Source organism: Camarhynchus parvulus, chromosome 14 (assembly GCF_901933205.1).
Source record: "Camarhynchus parvulus chromosome 14, STF_HiC, whole genome shotgun sequence".
Lineage (NCBI taxonomy): Eukaryota > Metazoa > Chordata > Aves > Passeriformes > Thraupidae > Camarhynchus > Camarhynchus parvulus.
In genome coordinates this window covers 4,194,784-4,209,632 of record NC_044584.1, presented here as the reverse complement: position 1 = coordinate 4,209,632, position 14,849 = coordinate 4,194,784, and the positions used below count along the sequence as shown (strand labels likewise).

The following is a 14,849-nucleotide window of genomic DNA, read 5'->3' as shown; positions in this document are numbered from 1 at the left end:
GGACACAGTCCCGGTACCGCCCCGGGCCCGCCCCGTTCACAGCCCCGGGCCCGCCCCGCGTTTCCGGGTGCGCGGCGGGGCCGGGCCGCAGCCGCTGGGGCTGTCCCCCCCGCGGTTCCCCCGGTGTCCCCGGCTGTCCCCCGGTGCCCCGCGATGGACTTCTCGCGGTTCCTGTCGGACGAGTTCGAGGTGAAGGGCTGGGTGAACGCGGCGTTCCGCGCCGTGCAGCAGGAGGCCCCGGGCAAGGTGGATGCGCACGCCGCCACGCTGGTGATGAAGCTGCAGCTCTTCATCCAGGAGGTCAACAACGCCGTGGAAGGTGCGGGCGCGGCTCGGGACGGGCTCGGCGGCCCCGGTGCGGCTCCTGCGTGTCCCCACCCCGGCATCCTCCCGGGGCGCACAGGCAGAGCTGTGCCGGCCACCCCAGGCCGCGGTGGCGGGCCCGGCCTGGCCCGGGCCGGGGATCCTCGCACCCATCTCGGGTCTCGCAGCAATTCACCAACACATCTGCCTTAAATGCTGGGAAACGGCAGCTGCTGCCAGCGCTGCGTTAGGTGGGATTACAGGGATAACAGCGTAAATGTCTTGTCCAAAAGGGCTGCCCAGCCCTGGCGCTGGCTGCCCAGGGCAGTGTTGGAGTCCCTGGAAGGGTTAAGAAGCCGTGTGCATGTGGCACCTGGGGACATGAGTTAGTGGTGGCCTTGGCAGTGCTGGGGCACTACTGGGAACACTCGGACTTGATAGTTAGCTTAGAGGGCTTTTTTAAACCTAAATGATCCCATGATAAAATACATATTTAAAGTTTAAAGGTACAGCTGGACATTTGTTGTTTGATGCTTTGCTTTGTTTTTTAGCATTAGGTTTTTTCAAGTGCTAAAGATTAGATAAGATTATTGAAAGACTACCTATTCCTGCAAGGGCTGCCACCCCTCCTCACTGGCTGCTCTGTGTTCCTGCAGAAACAAGCCATCAGGCTCTCCAGAACATGCCCAGAGTCCTCCGGGAAGTGGAAGTCTTGAAACAGGAGGCAACGTTCCTGAAGGAGCAGATGATCCTTGTTAAAGAGGATATAAAGAAGTTTGAAGAGGATACAGCTCAGTCCATGCAGGTCAGTTCTTAATGTTTGTTTGCAACTTGTGAAATTCTAAAAGTTACAGAGCTGTTCATGTGAAATAACCTTGTGAGCTTAAGATAAGTAAAATCACTTCTTTTAACATCAGTAGTGGAAAGGTGGGTGTGACACAGCTGTGCAGTCTGCATGTCCTGAGGAACAGCTGCTCAGGTGTCTGTTCAGAGCTGCTGGTACCTGGCTGGGGACGATGGTTTCTGCATGGGGTGCAGAGCATTTTCAGGCCAAATGGATACTAAAAGAACAAGACCAGAATTCAAACTAACCTGTTATTTTACTTTGAAAGATGATTTTATATCTCTCTAGCTCCTTCAAACCATTCCATCTTCTTGTAGTAATATAATCTTTTCACACCTTTTTGTTTTTAAAGTTTAAGCAGAAGATAACTCCCAAGCACCTGTGAGAGCCATTTTTTATTTCAGGGGGAACATGGTGTTTTTTTCCTCAGGTCCTGGTAGAGATTGACCAGGTGAAGTCCAGGATGCAGCTGGCTGCCGAGTCACTTCAGGAAGCAGACAAATGGAGCACACTAAGTGCAGATATTGAAGAGACTCTTAAAACACAGGTAAACACTGAATTATTTGGTATTTGTGCCTCCAGCTTTTCAGGGAGCTGCGTTTAAAAGTCGGGTTTTGAGGCGGCTGTGAAACACGTCCCTGGTGCTGATGCTGTCTGAGGTTGCCCTTGGTAACAGGCTGCCTTTCCTGCTGGCAGGACGTGTCCCTGATCTCAGCCAAGCTGACGAGCATGCAGAGCAGCCTGGCCATGCTGGTGGACACGCCGGATTACTCAGAGAAGTGTGTGCACCTGGAGGCGCTGAAGAACCGCCTGGAGGCCATGGCCAGCCCCCAGATTGTTGCTGCTTTCAACTCCCAGTCTGTAGGTCAGTAGCTCCTGGTGGCATTTACTGTCAGCACTGAGTTCATGGTCTTTAAAACAGATTGGGTGGAGAGCTGGTGTCCTGAAGCCTCCTGGCATTGGCTTCTGAGCTTCTCCTGGTGGAGCAGATGCCCTGGAATGTTTTAGGCTCTGCAGCTGTCTGCAGGCCAGTGCTGCTTTGACTTTCCTGTGGTTTGGGGTACCTGTGGCCACTGCAGGAAACAAGAAGATGACAGGATTTTATGGGCCACGTGGATGTACTGCTCAAATAAGCAGAAGGGCCTTGGCTTTCTGTTGTCATGGTGTTATTGGTGTAATCAGGAAGGAAGTTTGTTTGGAAGCGTTCTGACTTCCTACTACTTTGTAAAACCAGCTTTATAAATTCTCCTTAGAAAATTGGTCTTTTTGGACAGTTCTTTGTGCTGTTCCTTCTCTGTGCTGATGTCAGTGCTTCTGAAAAGTAGTTGTTCAGGTTGTTGACACTCATCTCTGTGCACCTCGAGGTCCTGCAGGGATCTGGGGCTGTGGGGTACAAACCAGACTTTTGAGGAACCTGTGTTTCTAAGCTGTGTGCAGGAGCAGCTGTGCCATGAGTCAGTCTGAGGCACAGGTGTCATTTTGAGGACAGGCGAAAGCAAAGCTGAGGTCTTTGTCAGGTATGCTTTATGTTTGTAAGTGCTGGCTTGTTTCTATAAGCTAATTCTTTCCTTCTAGGAAATGCTCTGGCTTTAATACTGGATGTGTTAGCACTATGTGCTGGTTAGGAAGGTAAATTCATTCATTATGTCTGCTGTCTGATCTTGTTTGAGGGTGGGTTTCAGGCAGTTCTGCTCCTGTTTGAGAAGATAAGTAAATGAAGATGAAATTGTCTCTTTCTGTGTAGACCATTGTGCCTGCTCCCTTAGAAGAGGAGTTCTTGCTCAGACTGATGTCTCACCCTCGACTTTGAGGCTGATCCTGATGCCTCTTATTTTGTTTTGTTTAGATCAGGCAAAAATGTTTGTTAAAGTCTTCACTGAAATCGATCGGATGCCCCAGCTCCTGGCTTATTATTACAAGTGTCACAAGGTAAGTGTTTTGGTAACACTTTAACGTGGAGGAATAGCAGGGAATTCTTGCTGGGCTCTGACTGCAGAGGGAGCTGCTGCCCCACGGATCTCAGCTGTGCTCTGCTGGGGGATGGCACCTGTTCCTCTCTGTATTTCCTTCTGTGCCTTCTCTTGCTGGCTCTGACCAGCCTGGGTTACTCCCCGTGTTGCAGGAGTAATTCTGCATTCGGGGCCTTGTCCCTTCCTGCAGCAGACACAGGCTGTGTGTGTTCTGCTTGATTCTCTGTGCCTCATGGCTTTGCTTTGCTCTGGATGCAGCCATGTCAGCAGTAACTTTATTGCTGCAACTTGCCAGCTGCTGACTTCTGTAAACTCTTTTCAGGTAAGATTAAAAGTTGGAATTCCAGACAGTTCTGTAGCCATAACCTGAGCTTCAAATTTCTCACATGACTGTGACTTTTGAGGATTAAGTTCAAGGCTGGGGCTTGCCAAGTATTTCAACTATTATGTGGGGGTATCAGTTGCAATCTCATTTTATGAGTAAAATACCAATGTTAATTAAATCTTTGAATCACTAAGAAGCTGAAAGTCTTTTCCTTCTGTGGTGCTGAATTATATGTTATGCTGAAAGGGGAGAGGGGCACAAGGGGGAGCCTCATGTTTTGGCAGAAGTGCTGTGCGTGGGGAGTGCTGGGTTTGGCATAGCAAAAGCAGGACCTGTGGCCTGTCAGTTTTCTTCTCAGACGGTTCTGTTCCCCATCAGGTGCAGCTGGTGGCTGTGTGGCAGGAGCTTTGCCAGAGTGACTTGAGCTTGGATCGCCAGCTGACCGAGCTGTACGACACCCTGCTGGGCACCTGGCACACCCAGCTCCAGTGGGCAGCACAGGTGCAGTGCCAGGCTCTGCTGCTGGGAGGGGACAGGGCTGGGCACCCTCTGAATCCTCACACAGCCTTGAGGAGCTCCTGGCTGCTCACCCTGAGTTACGCTCTGGGCCTGCCTGGTGCAGGTTGGGATTTGCAGCCCTCTTACTGCTCCTGGTCCAGCCCTTGCAGACAGGATTTGAGCTCTGCTGTTCCACCAGCAGCAAGGTTGCTGTGTTATTGACATTAAAGCTGCTCTATCACTTTCATCTGTATCTTAAGTTAAAACTAATTTGTTGGTGTTGTAAATGTGTTCTGTTGCAAGACATTTGAAATGCCTGAGTTGCTTTATCTCTTGGCCTGGAGGAAGCCCTCAAGGTCACGCTGGACTGATGCATGTTGCTCTGTGTAAGATATCTGGGGGCTTCTGCTGTCACCCCTTGGAGTCTGTGTGCTTGTTTTCCCTGCCAAGAATAATGTAGGATCAAAAAAAGTTTTTGTCCTTTGGTGAAATGAAGAAATAAGTTCATATTGTTGAAGAGTTTTTCATCCATGAAGGGTAAGAGATTCTTATCTTCATATGACAAAGCCAGTGTCAGTGCAAGGCCTGTGCTGCAGAGGAGCTCAGTGTTTCATTGAAATGTATTTTTTCGGCCTAATGATTCGATGTGACTTACAGGTCAGATGTCAGGTTACATTTTAGCAGATATTCTTTGAACTGGGGATTGTGAGAAACAGCAGGTGGGGCATGGCTCATGTCACTCAGTCTCCTGTGTTGCTTCTGCTTTCTGAAAAACTCTGGGACCTTTCTGATGGTAAACCCAGCTTTCAAAGCAAATGAGCAGAATAGCTGATGAAAAAGTCACAATGAAGGCTGTAAAAAGTTTTATGCTAGTGGAGTGGCTGATTCTCAGCTGATTACAGACTTTCTAGCCTTTCCACTACTGACTTCTGCCTATCTGACCAGTAATTTGGTTGATATAGTCCTATTTCTTCATATTTTACTGATTCATGTTGTTTCCCAACACACCTGTGTAAACTTGAGTGCTCTGTTTCAAATGCCCTCTTCTGCCAGGTGTTTTTAGACTCACTCTAGTGCCTGTGTTCTGAATTCAGTTTTTGACCTGTGTTTCTTGGTGGCTGTACTCCATGTACTGCCCTAGACTTGCAGTCAGGCTGTCTGTGTGTAGGTCAGCATGACTCTTGCAGCCTGAGCTGAGCGCCTCTGGGTTCTTCATCCCTTGTGGGGTGTTCCAGGTTTGGAAGCTGCCTGCTGCTCTCTCTGCTGTGTGTCCTCTCAGGTAATGTGCTTTTGCCAGTAGCTCTTCTGCTGCCACAGGTTTTCAAGAACCCGCATGAAGTCGTGACTGTGCTGTTGATTCAAACCCTGGGAGCTCTGGTGCCTTCCATCCCTGTGTGTCTCAGCACTGCCATGGAGAGGACGGGCCAGGACACCAAGCTGGCCCAGCTGCTGGAGCTCCACGATGCCACTGTCCACTTTGCCAAGGGGCTGGAGGTAGCCATGCTGCCAAACCTCAGTAAGGCTCTGCCTCTGCATTCTGTCATTCTGTGCTGTCCCCTTTGTGAAGTCCCATTGTGGGATTTTGTTTAGTTTTAGGTGGAGGGAGGGATTATCTCTTCTAAGCAGTGCCCAGTTCCACGGCACTTGCACCTTTGTGGTTGTGTGTGTGTATCTTACACCTGAGCTGTTGACACAACACAGTTTCCTGAAGCTGCCCTGTCCTGAGCTGACTCTGCAGGGTAAATAGCATTTAGCACTTCTCCTTTTACAAGATTTACTGTTTCTTCTGTCTCCCAGACAAGGAAATGTCTCCAGGGAGGCAGCGAGACCCATTGTGAGAGATGACAAAGCAGAAAAGTTGAGGAGTTTCCTGGAGTTATCACATCTCACTAAACAAGAGAAAACCTGCTTGAAGGCTGCATCCATTGGATGCTTGTATTTGTTTTTGTAGTTTTTCTGTTGCTGCTGGCTTAGGGTTTAATCAGGTGACAATGCCCAGTGTTCTTTCTGAGCTGTTGGTAGTTTTTTCCCAGCAGCATCTTCAGTGTTTGCTTCCAAATCTGCCCTGTGGTTTCCCCTCCCTGGGACATTTGTCTTTTTGGTCATGATTGCTGAGTGATTCCTGCAAACCACACAGCAGTGAGGTGCTGTTTGCACAAGTTTACGCCTGACTGAGGCTGTTGACTATTTATAGACCCCTGTGAATTTGGTGGGGCTGCTTCAAAGGCTGACTGTGGGAAAATCCAAAATTAAGGCTAATGGAGCATTTCTGATGCTGTGCTTCCTGTGTTTGGTTCCTCATAACATTGTCTTGAGCTGTTTAAACCCAGATTCTTTCTTGATCCTGTAAATTATGATTGCTGGGCAATGTCAGGGAGTGTGACTGTGTCTGTTGTCAGGCTGGTTGCATACACATCAGTCATTTTCTAGCTTAATTTGTGGTTCATTATAGAAATTAGTAAAAAGGACTTGGAAAAATAATGCCAGATTGTAGTAGATGATGGAATAGGAAGACTAGTGTTGGACTGTTGTCTGAGTGTGTTTAAAAAACACCCAAGGCCTCTATTGCTATCTCTTTTAGTGTGGGGTAAGACATTTGAGAAAAGAAATATCTCAAGAATGGAAAGGCCAGGTGACTCAGCTGAGGAAACTCAAACCAGTTCCTGTGTGTGTGTGTGAGGGGAGGGCTCAGCTGTGATTCACAGGATAATTCAGTTTGGAAGGGACCTTGGGAGATGATCTGGTCCAGTCTCCTGCTCCAGGCAGGATCTGCTGTGAGGTCAGACTGTGCTTGGTCTCGAAAGTGTCCAAGCACAGAGGCAGTGCTGGCTTTGGACAGACTGCTCCATTGCTTTCCTGTCCTCAGGGTGTGAAAGTCTTTTCTGATAGCCAGGATTCAAAGTAAATTTGGTCTGCTGCAGGTTGGGGTTTGGCAGAGCTTTGTGAGAACAGCTGGTGTCCAGTTCTGATTTGGGCAGTAATCATTCAGCCCTGCTTTGTGTTTGGGTTGGCAGCTCCCTGCTCAGGCATGGCACTGAGAGGCTGAGTTTGTGCTTCACATTCAGCTCTGGGTGATGAACACTGGCACAGTAGTGCTGAATGAATTGAATTAGTGTCAATTATTTTAAGTGTGAACTAGGCTTTCTGATAAATGAGGATTGCCCCTGTTTGACGCCGTGGGAGTAATGTGTTTCACTTCTCAGATGGCTTCAATTCTTCTGCTGTAGGTTGGAATGTTTGATAGATTTTTGTCACCCAGGCTGTTTTGGGTCAGTGAGTGCTAATTTTCTTGAGACACTTGTTGAGGTAGAACATCTTGGTTTTAGGAAGCAGGTAGAGATAATAATCTTGTTTCTAAAAAAATAAAAACCAATCTGTGTAGTTGAGATTGAAGCTGTTGGGCAGCATTCCAAGCCTGTGCAGGCAGCATGCTTTAGTAGCTTGAAATGAGGCTTTTAGTAGCATATTCATCTCTTTGTAGACTAAACATGTGATTCTTTGTAGAGGAGCAGAACCTGGTGAAAGTGATGGAGCTCGTGGAAGTGGTGTACGCTCCCTACAAGCCCTATCAGCTCGAGTATGGAGACCTGGAAGAAGAGAATCTCCTCATCCAGATCAGTGCAGTGCCCTTGGTAATGTACCAGTCTTTGCCCAGCTGTGCTGGGAGAGGCTGAAGCTTCCACTAAACACTGGGGTCTCTGTCACAGTTACTGCTCTCTTTGCCCCTCTCCTTTTTGGTTATATTTCCTTTCATTTGCAGAAGATTCTGCTGTTGGCAGAGCTGTTTTTCCCTGAGGACCTGGGGAGCTCAGGGTCTGGCAGCCTGGCTGTTGTTGCAGTCTGTGGGCAGGAGGGTGGGAGCACCAGCATGGCTCTGCCTCGGGAGTTTCACAGGAAAGGAGGGTACCAGAGAGCACTGTGTTACACGAGGTGTGTTTTCTCTATTGCCTGGAAGGAGAGCCAGGCTCAGCTTTGTTGTTCTGTTGTTATTTAGGAGCATTGGGAAGTGATTGATTGTGTCCAGGAGCTGAACCACTCCGTCAGCAAACTGTTCACGCTGGCGGCCGGAGCCATCGACAGCTGCGTCAAGCTCACGGATGGCCTGGGGGTGTGTGGCCTGCTCAGGGCCCTCAAGGCCCTCTTCTCCAAGTAAGCTGCCTTTAGCTACTGCTCCATTCATCCTGAGCGTGCAGTTTGTGGCCAAGGGCCTGGTAGTTTATGGAAAATGGCTGAGAGCAGAAAGTCTCTGACTGTACCATGAGTCATCAACATCCCCCTTGCTGCTTCATTCGAGCACAGGCTGTTTTCTAGAGGAAAAATGGAAGATTTTTATGGCTAAATCAAAGGCTTGCCAGCTGTTTCCGATTCTGGTTGGGGAGAGTTTTCATTTTTAATAAATACTTTTGAAGGAGAAAACGTTTCCCAAAAAAAATAAGGCAATTAGGCTGATGAAAGTAGATCTCAGTGGGGAAATAAATCTGGAGGTTGAACTTGATCATCTTGGAGGTCTTCTCCAACCATATTGATTCTATGAATATACAGTTACTGGGACAAGTGACCTCACATTCAGCATCTGCCTGTAAGTCTGAGATAGCCCACAGAGTGAGATTCACTCTTGTCTTAAAGTATCACTTTCCTATTCCTATACTGATTTACTCTGTATTCCTTCACAATGCCGAAAGAGCTGCTCACAAGGTATGAATCAGGTATTGCTGCCCTTTGGGAAGGGGAAAGAGGAAAGCACAAATCTCTGATCTCACCTTCTTTATAGGCAATTAGAGAGCCATGTACCTGCCTCCAGCTTATGGGCATTATTAAAAAGAAAATGGGGGTGGGTGGAAAACAAAATGTTCTTCTCTTTATCCGTGTTCTCATCTGGGGAGTAGCTGAGAAAACAAATTCATGAGATTGTTGTCACCATGTTCCTGGAGTAAGAGCCAAGTGATGTTGGAGTAGCAGGAGCTGTATAAAGTTTTCCTGGTCTTTCCTAGGAGATGGCCAATGTAGTGGTAACTAAAATATCTCACTCCTTCCTTCTCATGGGCAGGCAGAGTTTCTGGTAATTTGCAGGCAGCAAACTGAGGCAGCCACACAGCGTCTTTTGTGCTCCTTGTCTTCTGGTGTGGGCTGTGGCTGATCAGTTCTTCACATCCACCTGTTTGGAGTGGAGCCAGGGTATCTCTTCTGCGCTCCTTTTAGTGTTTCTGGTTCTTTCTGGGCCTTGCAGACGACTGACTGAACCAGTCACAGGACATGTCTTGGTGCTGCTCTCCAGCCTGTTCTCTTATGCTGGTGCTTCTCTCTGCTCCTTTTCTCGCTGCAGGTACACATCTGACTTCACAAACACACTGCAGTCTATACGAAAGAAGTGTAAACTGGATGATGTCCTGGCAGATTCCCTGTTCCAGGAGGACTGGACTGCCTTCCAAAACTCTGTCCGGTAAAGGATTTGGGTTTGTTTGTCTGTCTCAGAGCTGATTTTTGTATCAGAGCTGAAAGGGAACTACTTGGGGTCAGTTTACACAAGTTCTCAGAGCAGAACACAGGGCTGAGCTCGCTGTGCTGCTGGGAGCACCAGTGTCAGTCGTGGGTCTCAGGTTGCTCCTGGCACGGGGAGGGCTGTGGGGCTCCCCACCCTGCCTGGAGCAAGGCTGATCTCATGTCACTTGTAATATTAGCAGCTCTTAGGATTTTTCCCAGTGACACTGAGCTGGCCTTCCCACGATGACAAGAAGTAGCATATGGATGAGGCCATTGGGCAAAAAAAAATCAGTTATCAAATGGATGCAGAGTTAACCACCAGATTGACTCTTGACTGATGTGTGGGCTGTGGTTTGGTTATGGCTTTTCATAATTACTTGACATGGGTCTGAGATGGGTTCTCTGAGGGGGGTCTGGCATTATCTGCCTCAAATCTCACAGTGTGTTTTTGTCTTGTTCTTTCCCAGGATAATTTCCATTTGTGGTGAACTCCTTCATCAGTGTGGAGACTTTGAGCAGCAGCTGGCCAACAGGTGAGCACTGGTTACCTTAATTCAGAGCTGCCAGTGTAGGAACCAAGTTGAAAGAAAACAAACTCCAAGGTGTTTTGGTTGCATAGACCATGGAGGGAAAGGCTCCACTGATTCCCCTTCCCCATGCTTTGACATGCCAGAGATGGGACATGGACTGTTCTGCCCAGTCATGTTCCTGAGGCAGTCCCAAGAATCCTTTTCCAGTGGGCTGCCAGATGGGGGTCAGGAAGGAATTTTCCACCAGATCAAATTGGCAAGATCCTTGTGACACGGGGAGTGAATCACGTGCTGAAATGTGTGGGTGTGCCTTACCTGATGGGTTCCCTGTAACCTGAGCAGTGTAGGCACAGGCAGCACGTGGATCTTGCTGCTCCCTGTTGTAAGCAGTGCACTGCCCAGGCTGTGGTTTCTTGAAGTGCTCGGTGTGACTGGAGGAGAACCCAGCGTGCAGTGCTCAGTGGGGCCCCTCTGCCCTCCCAGAACACAAACCCCCCTGTTCTCCCAGCACTTCTGCAGCTGGTGAGCTGCACAGTGGAGGAGAGGCTGGCTGCAACTGGGGTCTCTGTCAGTGAATGCTCTCCCTTGAAGTCACTCAAGGGCAGTGCTGGTCCCTGGGCCAGCATGAGGACAGGGCTGCTGAGTCCAGAGGATTCTGCTGGTGACTTTTGTGTACTTGTTTTCAGGATTTTGTCAACTGCTGGGAAGTATCTCTCAGACTCCTACAGCCCTTGCAGTTTTTCTGGCTTGCAGGACACCAGTTCTGCAGAAAAGAAGAGCTCCATAAAAAATCCCTGGCAGGAATACAATTATCTCTCGAAGGATAATCCATCCGAGTATGCCAGCCTTATGGAAACACTTTACACCCTGAAGGTAGCCCTGGTGCCTGGAGAGCCTGCCTCTATTTCAGTGTGCTCTTGGGCCCATATTGGGTAGATGACACCTGGATTCCCCCTCCAGTCTAGTGACTTTTCATGCTGGGCTGCAGCCTTTCCATGGGCTGTGTTCTGCAGAGACACTGATACACAGAGAGATGAAATGTCCAAACCCAGGAAGTCTGGACTCATTCCATCTCTCCCCAGATCCTGGCTCTGTTTTGTGAACAAGCCCTTATCAGCTCAGGTGAGGGAGATTTTATCACACTGAGCATTGGGAAGGTTGTGTTGGAGCCATCTCAAATTCTGGAGCCCACACACCACCTTCTGAGGCTTTCTCTGCCACTTAGGCTCTGCTGCCCTGTCCAGTCTGAGACAGAATTCTGCAGGATCATTCATGCATGGATCTGTGAACAGGATAGAATGGCTTTAGTTATCTTCTCGTGGATCTAAGTTATATTTGCCATCGTTGGTCACATGGAGTAGTAAATTCAAGGTTATGAGTTTTATTTCCTCAAAATGTTTTGATTTCTTCTGTACTTGGTTTATCTGCAGCTTTTGTGGTTCCACCTTCAGTGTCATGTGTCTGACTTCAAAGCTTGACTGAACTGTCCAGTTCCACAGGTCCTCTTCAGGTAGAACTTAATTCCATGCAGGGTATCAGTTGTGCCCTTTGAGTAAAAGGCAGTTTTGCTGCCTTCTCTGCAAGTTTCTCAGTATCCAGCATGTGCCAGAGCCTGGAGAGGCTGGAATGTGATGCTGATTGCTTGTCCTGCAGTTCAGGGAGCAGTGGCAGTTTCTATCTTGAATAACTGCTTGGAATAGGTCATTCCAAAAGAAACGGGCTGTGCTATCACAGAGAAAGCTCTGCTGCACAGGGATGGCCTGATAAAGCCCCCGTAGGTTAGCACAGCCCGTGTGGCACTGCAGGCTGGTGTGTGAGACTGTTTCTCTGTGTGTGTCAGGAGAAGGGCACCAGTAACCTCACGCTGCTGTCGCCGTCGCGAGCGGCCCTGGCGCGCCTGAACCAGCTGTCCCACCAGCTGGCCTTCGACTCCGTGTTCCTGCGCATCAAACAGCAGCTGCTGCTGCTGCCCAGGATGGAGGTGGGCACGGGGCTGAGCGCAGCAGGCAGGGCTGCCTGGGGGCTCCCTTGGGTCAGCGTTGCTGGGGGCTCCCTTGGGTCAGCGTTGCTGGGGGATCCCTTGGGTCAGCGTTGCTGGGGGCTCCCTTGGGTCAGCGTTGCTGGGGGCTCCCTTGGGTCAGCGTTGCTGGGGGCTCCCTTGGGTCAGCGTTGCTGGGGGATCCCTTGGGTCAGCGTTGCTGGGGGCTCCCTTGGGTCAGCGTTGCTGGGGGATCCCTTGGGTCAGCGTTGCTTAGCTGTCTCCTGCTCAGAACGGTTCTCCCTGGTGCTGCAGGCAGTGGAACATTTTCCCTTCCCTCACCCACAGCCTTTGCAGCACAGGTGTTTGAAGGCTCTGCTGTTTGTTTGAGCTGTTGCTTTTCTGACCCATGTGAGCATGTTTCCCGCAGGGAGTTGGGCAGAAAAAGAGTGGGTGTTTTGGGCCTGAGGGATAATGTGGTGAACAGTTTTCCCACCATCTGTGTTCTGCTTCCTAGAATCCTTTGAGTAGTCACAGTTCATGTTGTTGGGTCACCCCTTTCTAAAATGCTGGCAGGCTTCATGCTCTGGGAGGTCATGGATTCATCCTGCACTTTCTGCCTTACAGGGCTGGAGTTCTGGTGGCCTTGGTGAGACCCTGACAGATGACCTGCCAAACTTCAGCCTGACCCCTCTGGAATATATCAGCAATGTAAGAGAACTCAGCTGTCTTTCTGCTCTAGAAAACAAATTGCTGGGAACACTCCAGAGAGCAAAGACTTGCTTGGAGTAGCAGTTCTCTGTACAGGTCTTTCTTACCATGAGTGTTTCAGTGGCTGCTTCTCTGACCTTGTGAAAAACTGTTTCTTGTACCAAGTGTAATGATGCACGAGAGCCAATTTGTAGGTGAGTGAGTGGCTGTCAGGCTCAGCTCTCTGCTTTCAGGTGTATTTACTGCAGGTGACCTTTTCTGTGTAAAGGACTTGCCTTGCATTTGTTCAGTGACTCAGCTTTTGGTGTTTTTATTCTAGATTGGGCAATACATTATGTCTCTTCCTCTGCACCTTGAGCCATTTGTCACTCAAGAGGATTCTGCTTTGGAACTGGCATTACATGCTGGAAAACTGCCATACCCCCCAGAGCAAGGTGGGGTGAGACCAAAGGCTTGGGTGTCTGGGGAAAGGTTTCCCATCCTGACATCACAGGGGTGGCATGTGATACAGTGACAAAACCATTGGAGATCTCTTTCCTATCACACTGTTTCTTCCAAGAATCCTTTGGTAAAACCCAGGAGGAGCCGGTAAATAATGAGTAAAGCTTGTTTTTGTTTCATTCAAGCTGGAAGCTTTGGTTTGGTCTGTGTGAGTTTGGTGTTCATCAGAATGGTGGTTTAGGATCTGAAGAGTTCTGTTGGGTTTTGGCTCCTGTTCCTGCTCCAGGGGACTGGCCCTGCCTGCTGTGTCACTAATCCTGCTGCAGGTAACAGCAGTAGCCACCTAATGCCTTTCCCTGCAGCTTGGCAGTGTACCTGGTGTGCTGGGTTTAGTCTCTTTATGGTGTTATTATTTCCACAGACAGTGAAGAAAGCATAGAGCTTGGTATTTACAGTCTTCCTGGAACCTTCCACAAATACTCTTTAGTTCAGGCTTTTGCATTACTATTATGTCACCTTGGAGCATTTACATGTTGTAATGCCTTGATAACTTTGAAAACACTAATGAGCACAGACTGCCTTCAGGGCTGGAAAAAACCTCTTGTGAATCCTTGTCACTGCTGTGGTTTGCAAACTGCTCCTGGAAGAGGATCCTGTAGGAGGGGCCAGGCAGTGCCCTGTCCCAGCTGGTCACCATCAGCCCTTTGGAAGTGACTTACCTGGGGAGTAATCCAGGGAGTGTTTTGGGTCTGGAGCTCGTGTCAGTGGTGTACAGCACAGGGAGAGTACATGACTGCTTAGATTACTCCAGAACCAGCTGATAAACTCTGACTCCCTGGATGTCCTGTGGAAGGAGCAGTTCAGATGTTATTAACCAGTTGTTAATTAGCTGTTCAGATGCTATTAACCAGTTGTTAATCAGCTGTTCAGATGCTGTTAACCAGTTAGGACTGTGTGCTGTAGGGTCAGGAGTGCTGGCTAACAGGACTGTGTGTGCAGGGGATGAGCTGCCCGAGCTGGACAACGTGGCTGACTACTGGCTGGGCTCCATCGCCAGGGCCACCATGCAGACCTACTGCGAGGTCATCCTGCAGATCCCACAGCTCACACCTCACTCCACCAAGCAGCTGGCCACGGACATTGGTGAGCTCCTGGGCACAACTCACGGGCTGCTGTCACCACGCAGGGCTCCTGCCTGGCTGGGAGCTCTCCGTGACAGGATTCCCTCTGTCACCAACAGCAAGGACAGCTTTCATTTTGCAGTGTCTGTTGCAAGTTAAATACCAATTTTTCCTTAATTTTGCAGACTATCTCATAAACGTGATGGATGCCCTGGGCCTGCAGCCCTCACGGCCGCTGCAGAACATTGTGACCCTGCTGAAGGCCAAGCCAGAAGAGTTTCGCCAGGCTGCCAAGAGCCTGCCCCGCCGGATGGCTGCTGGCATTGCAGCCATGAGGGGCCTGGAGGCTTAGCTGTGCCCTCCCTGCCCCTGCCATCACTGCCAGGAGGGGCCTGGAGTGCCAGCTGTGCCCTCCCTGCCCCTGGCATTGCAGCCATGAGGGGCCTGCAGTGCCAGCTGTGCCCTCCCTGCCTCTGGCCCCTGCTCAAGGACTCATCTCCTCAGACTGGTTTTCATTTCTGCAAGGACAGTGAAAAGATCTCTGGGGACACGGGGAATTTATTTCAGACTAACTTTTAATAAATGTCTTTGTCTAGGAAAAGCTTGTTCCTTTCTTCTATCTTTAGAAATAAGGAATGTCCTGCAGC

The 14,849-nt window shown here is 49.5% G+C and overlaps 1 protein-coding gene across 1 annotated transcript; it reads left to right on the top strand.

Annotated features, from left to right (window-relative positions):
* Window positions 1-53: 53 nt before the first annotated feature.
* On the top strand, window positions 54-14,803 carry COG7 (component of oligomeric golgi complex 7). The gene is made up of 17 exons (XM_030957976.1): window positions 54-319; window positions 960-1,108; window positions 1,578-1,694; window positions 1,844-2,012; window positions 2,994-3,076; window positions 3,821-3,943; window positions 5,258-5,456; window positions 7,445-7,572; window positions 7,935-8,089; window positions 9,264-9,380; window positions 9,889-9,954; window positions 10,638-10,824; window positions 11,792-11,932; window positions 12,557-12,640; window positions 12,960-13,074; window positions 14,081-14,224; window positions 14,388-14,803. The coding sequence occupies exons 1-17, from the start codon at window positions 154-156 to the stop codon at window positions 14,552-14,554; spliced, it is 2,310 nt and encodes a 769-aa protein (XP_030813836.1). The 5' UTR covers window positions 54-153; the 3' UTR covers window positions 14,555-14,803.
* The last annotated feature ends 46 nt before the right edge of the window (window positions 14,804-14,849 follow it).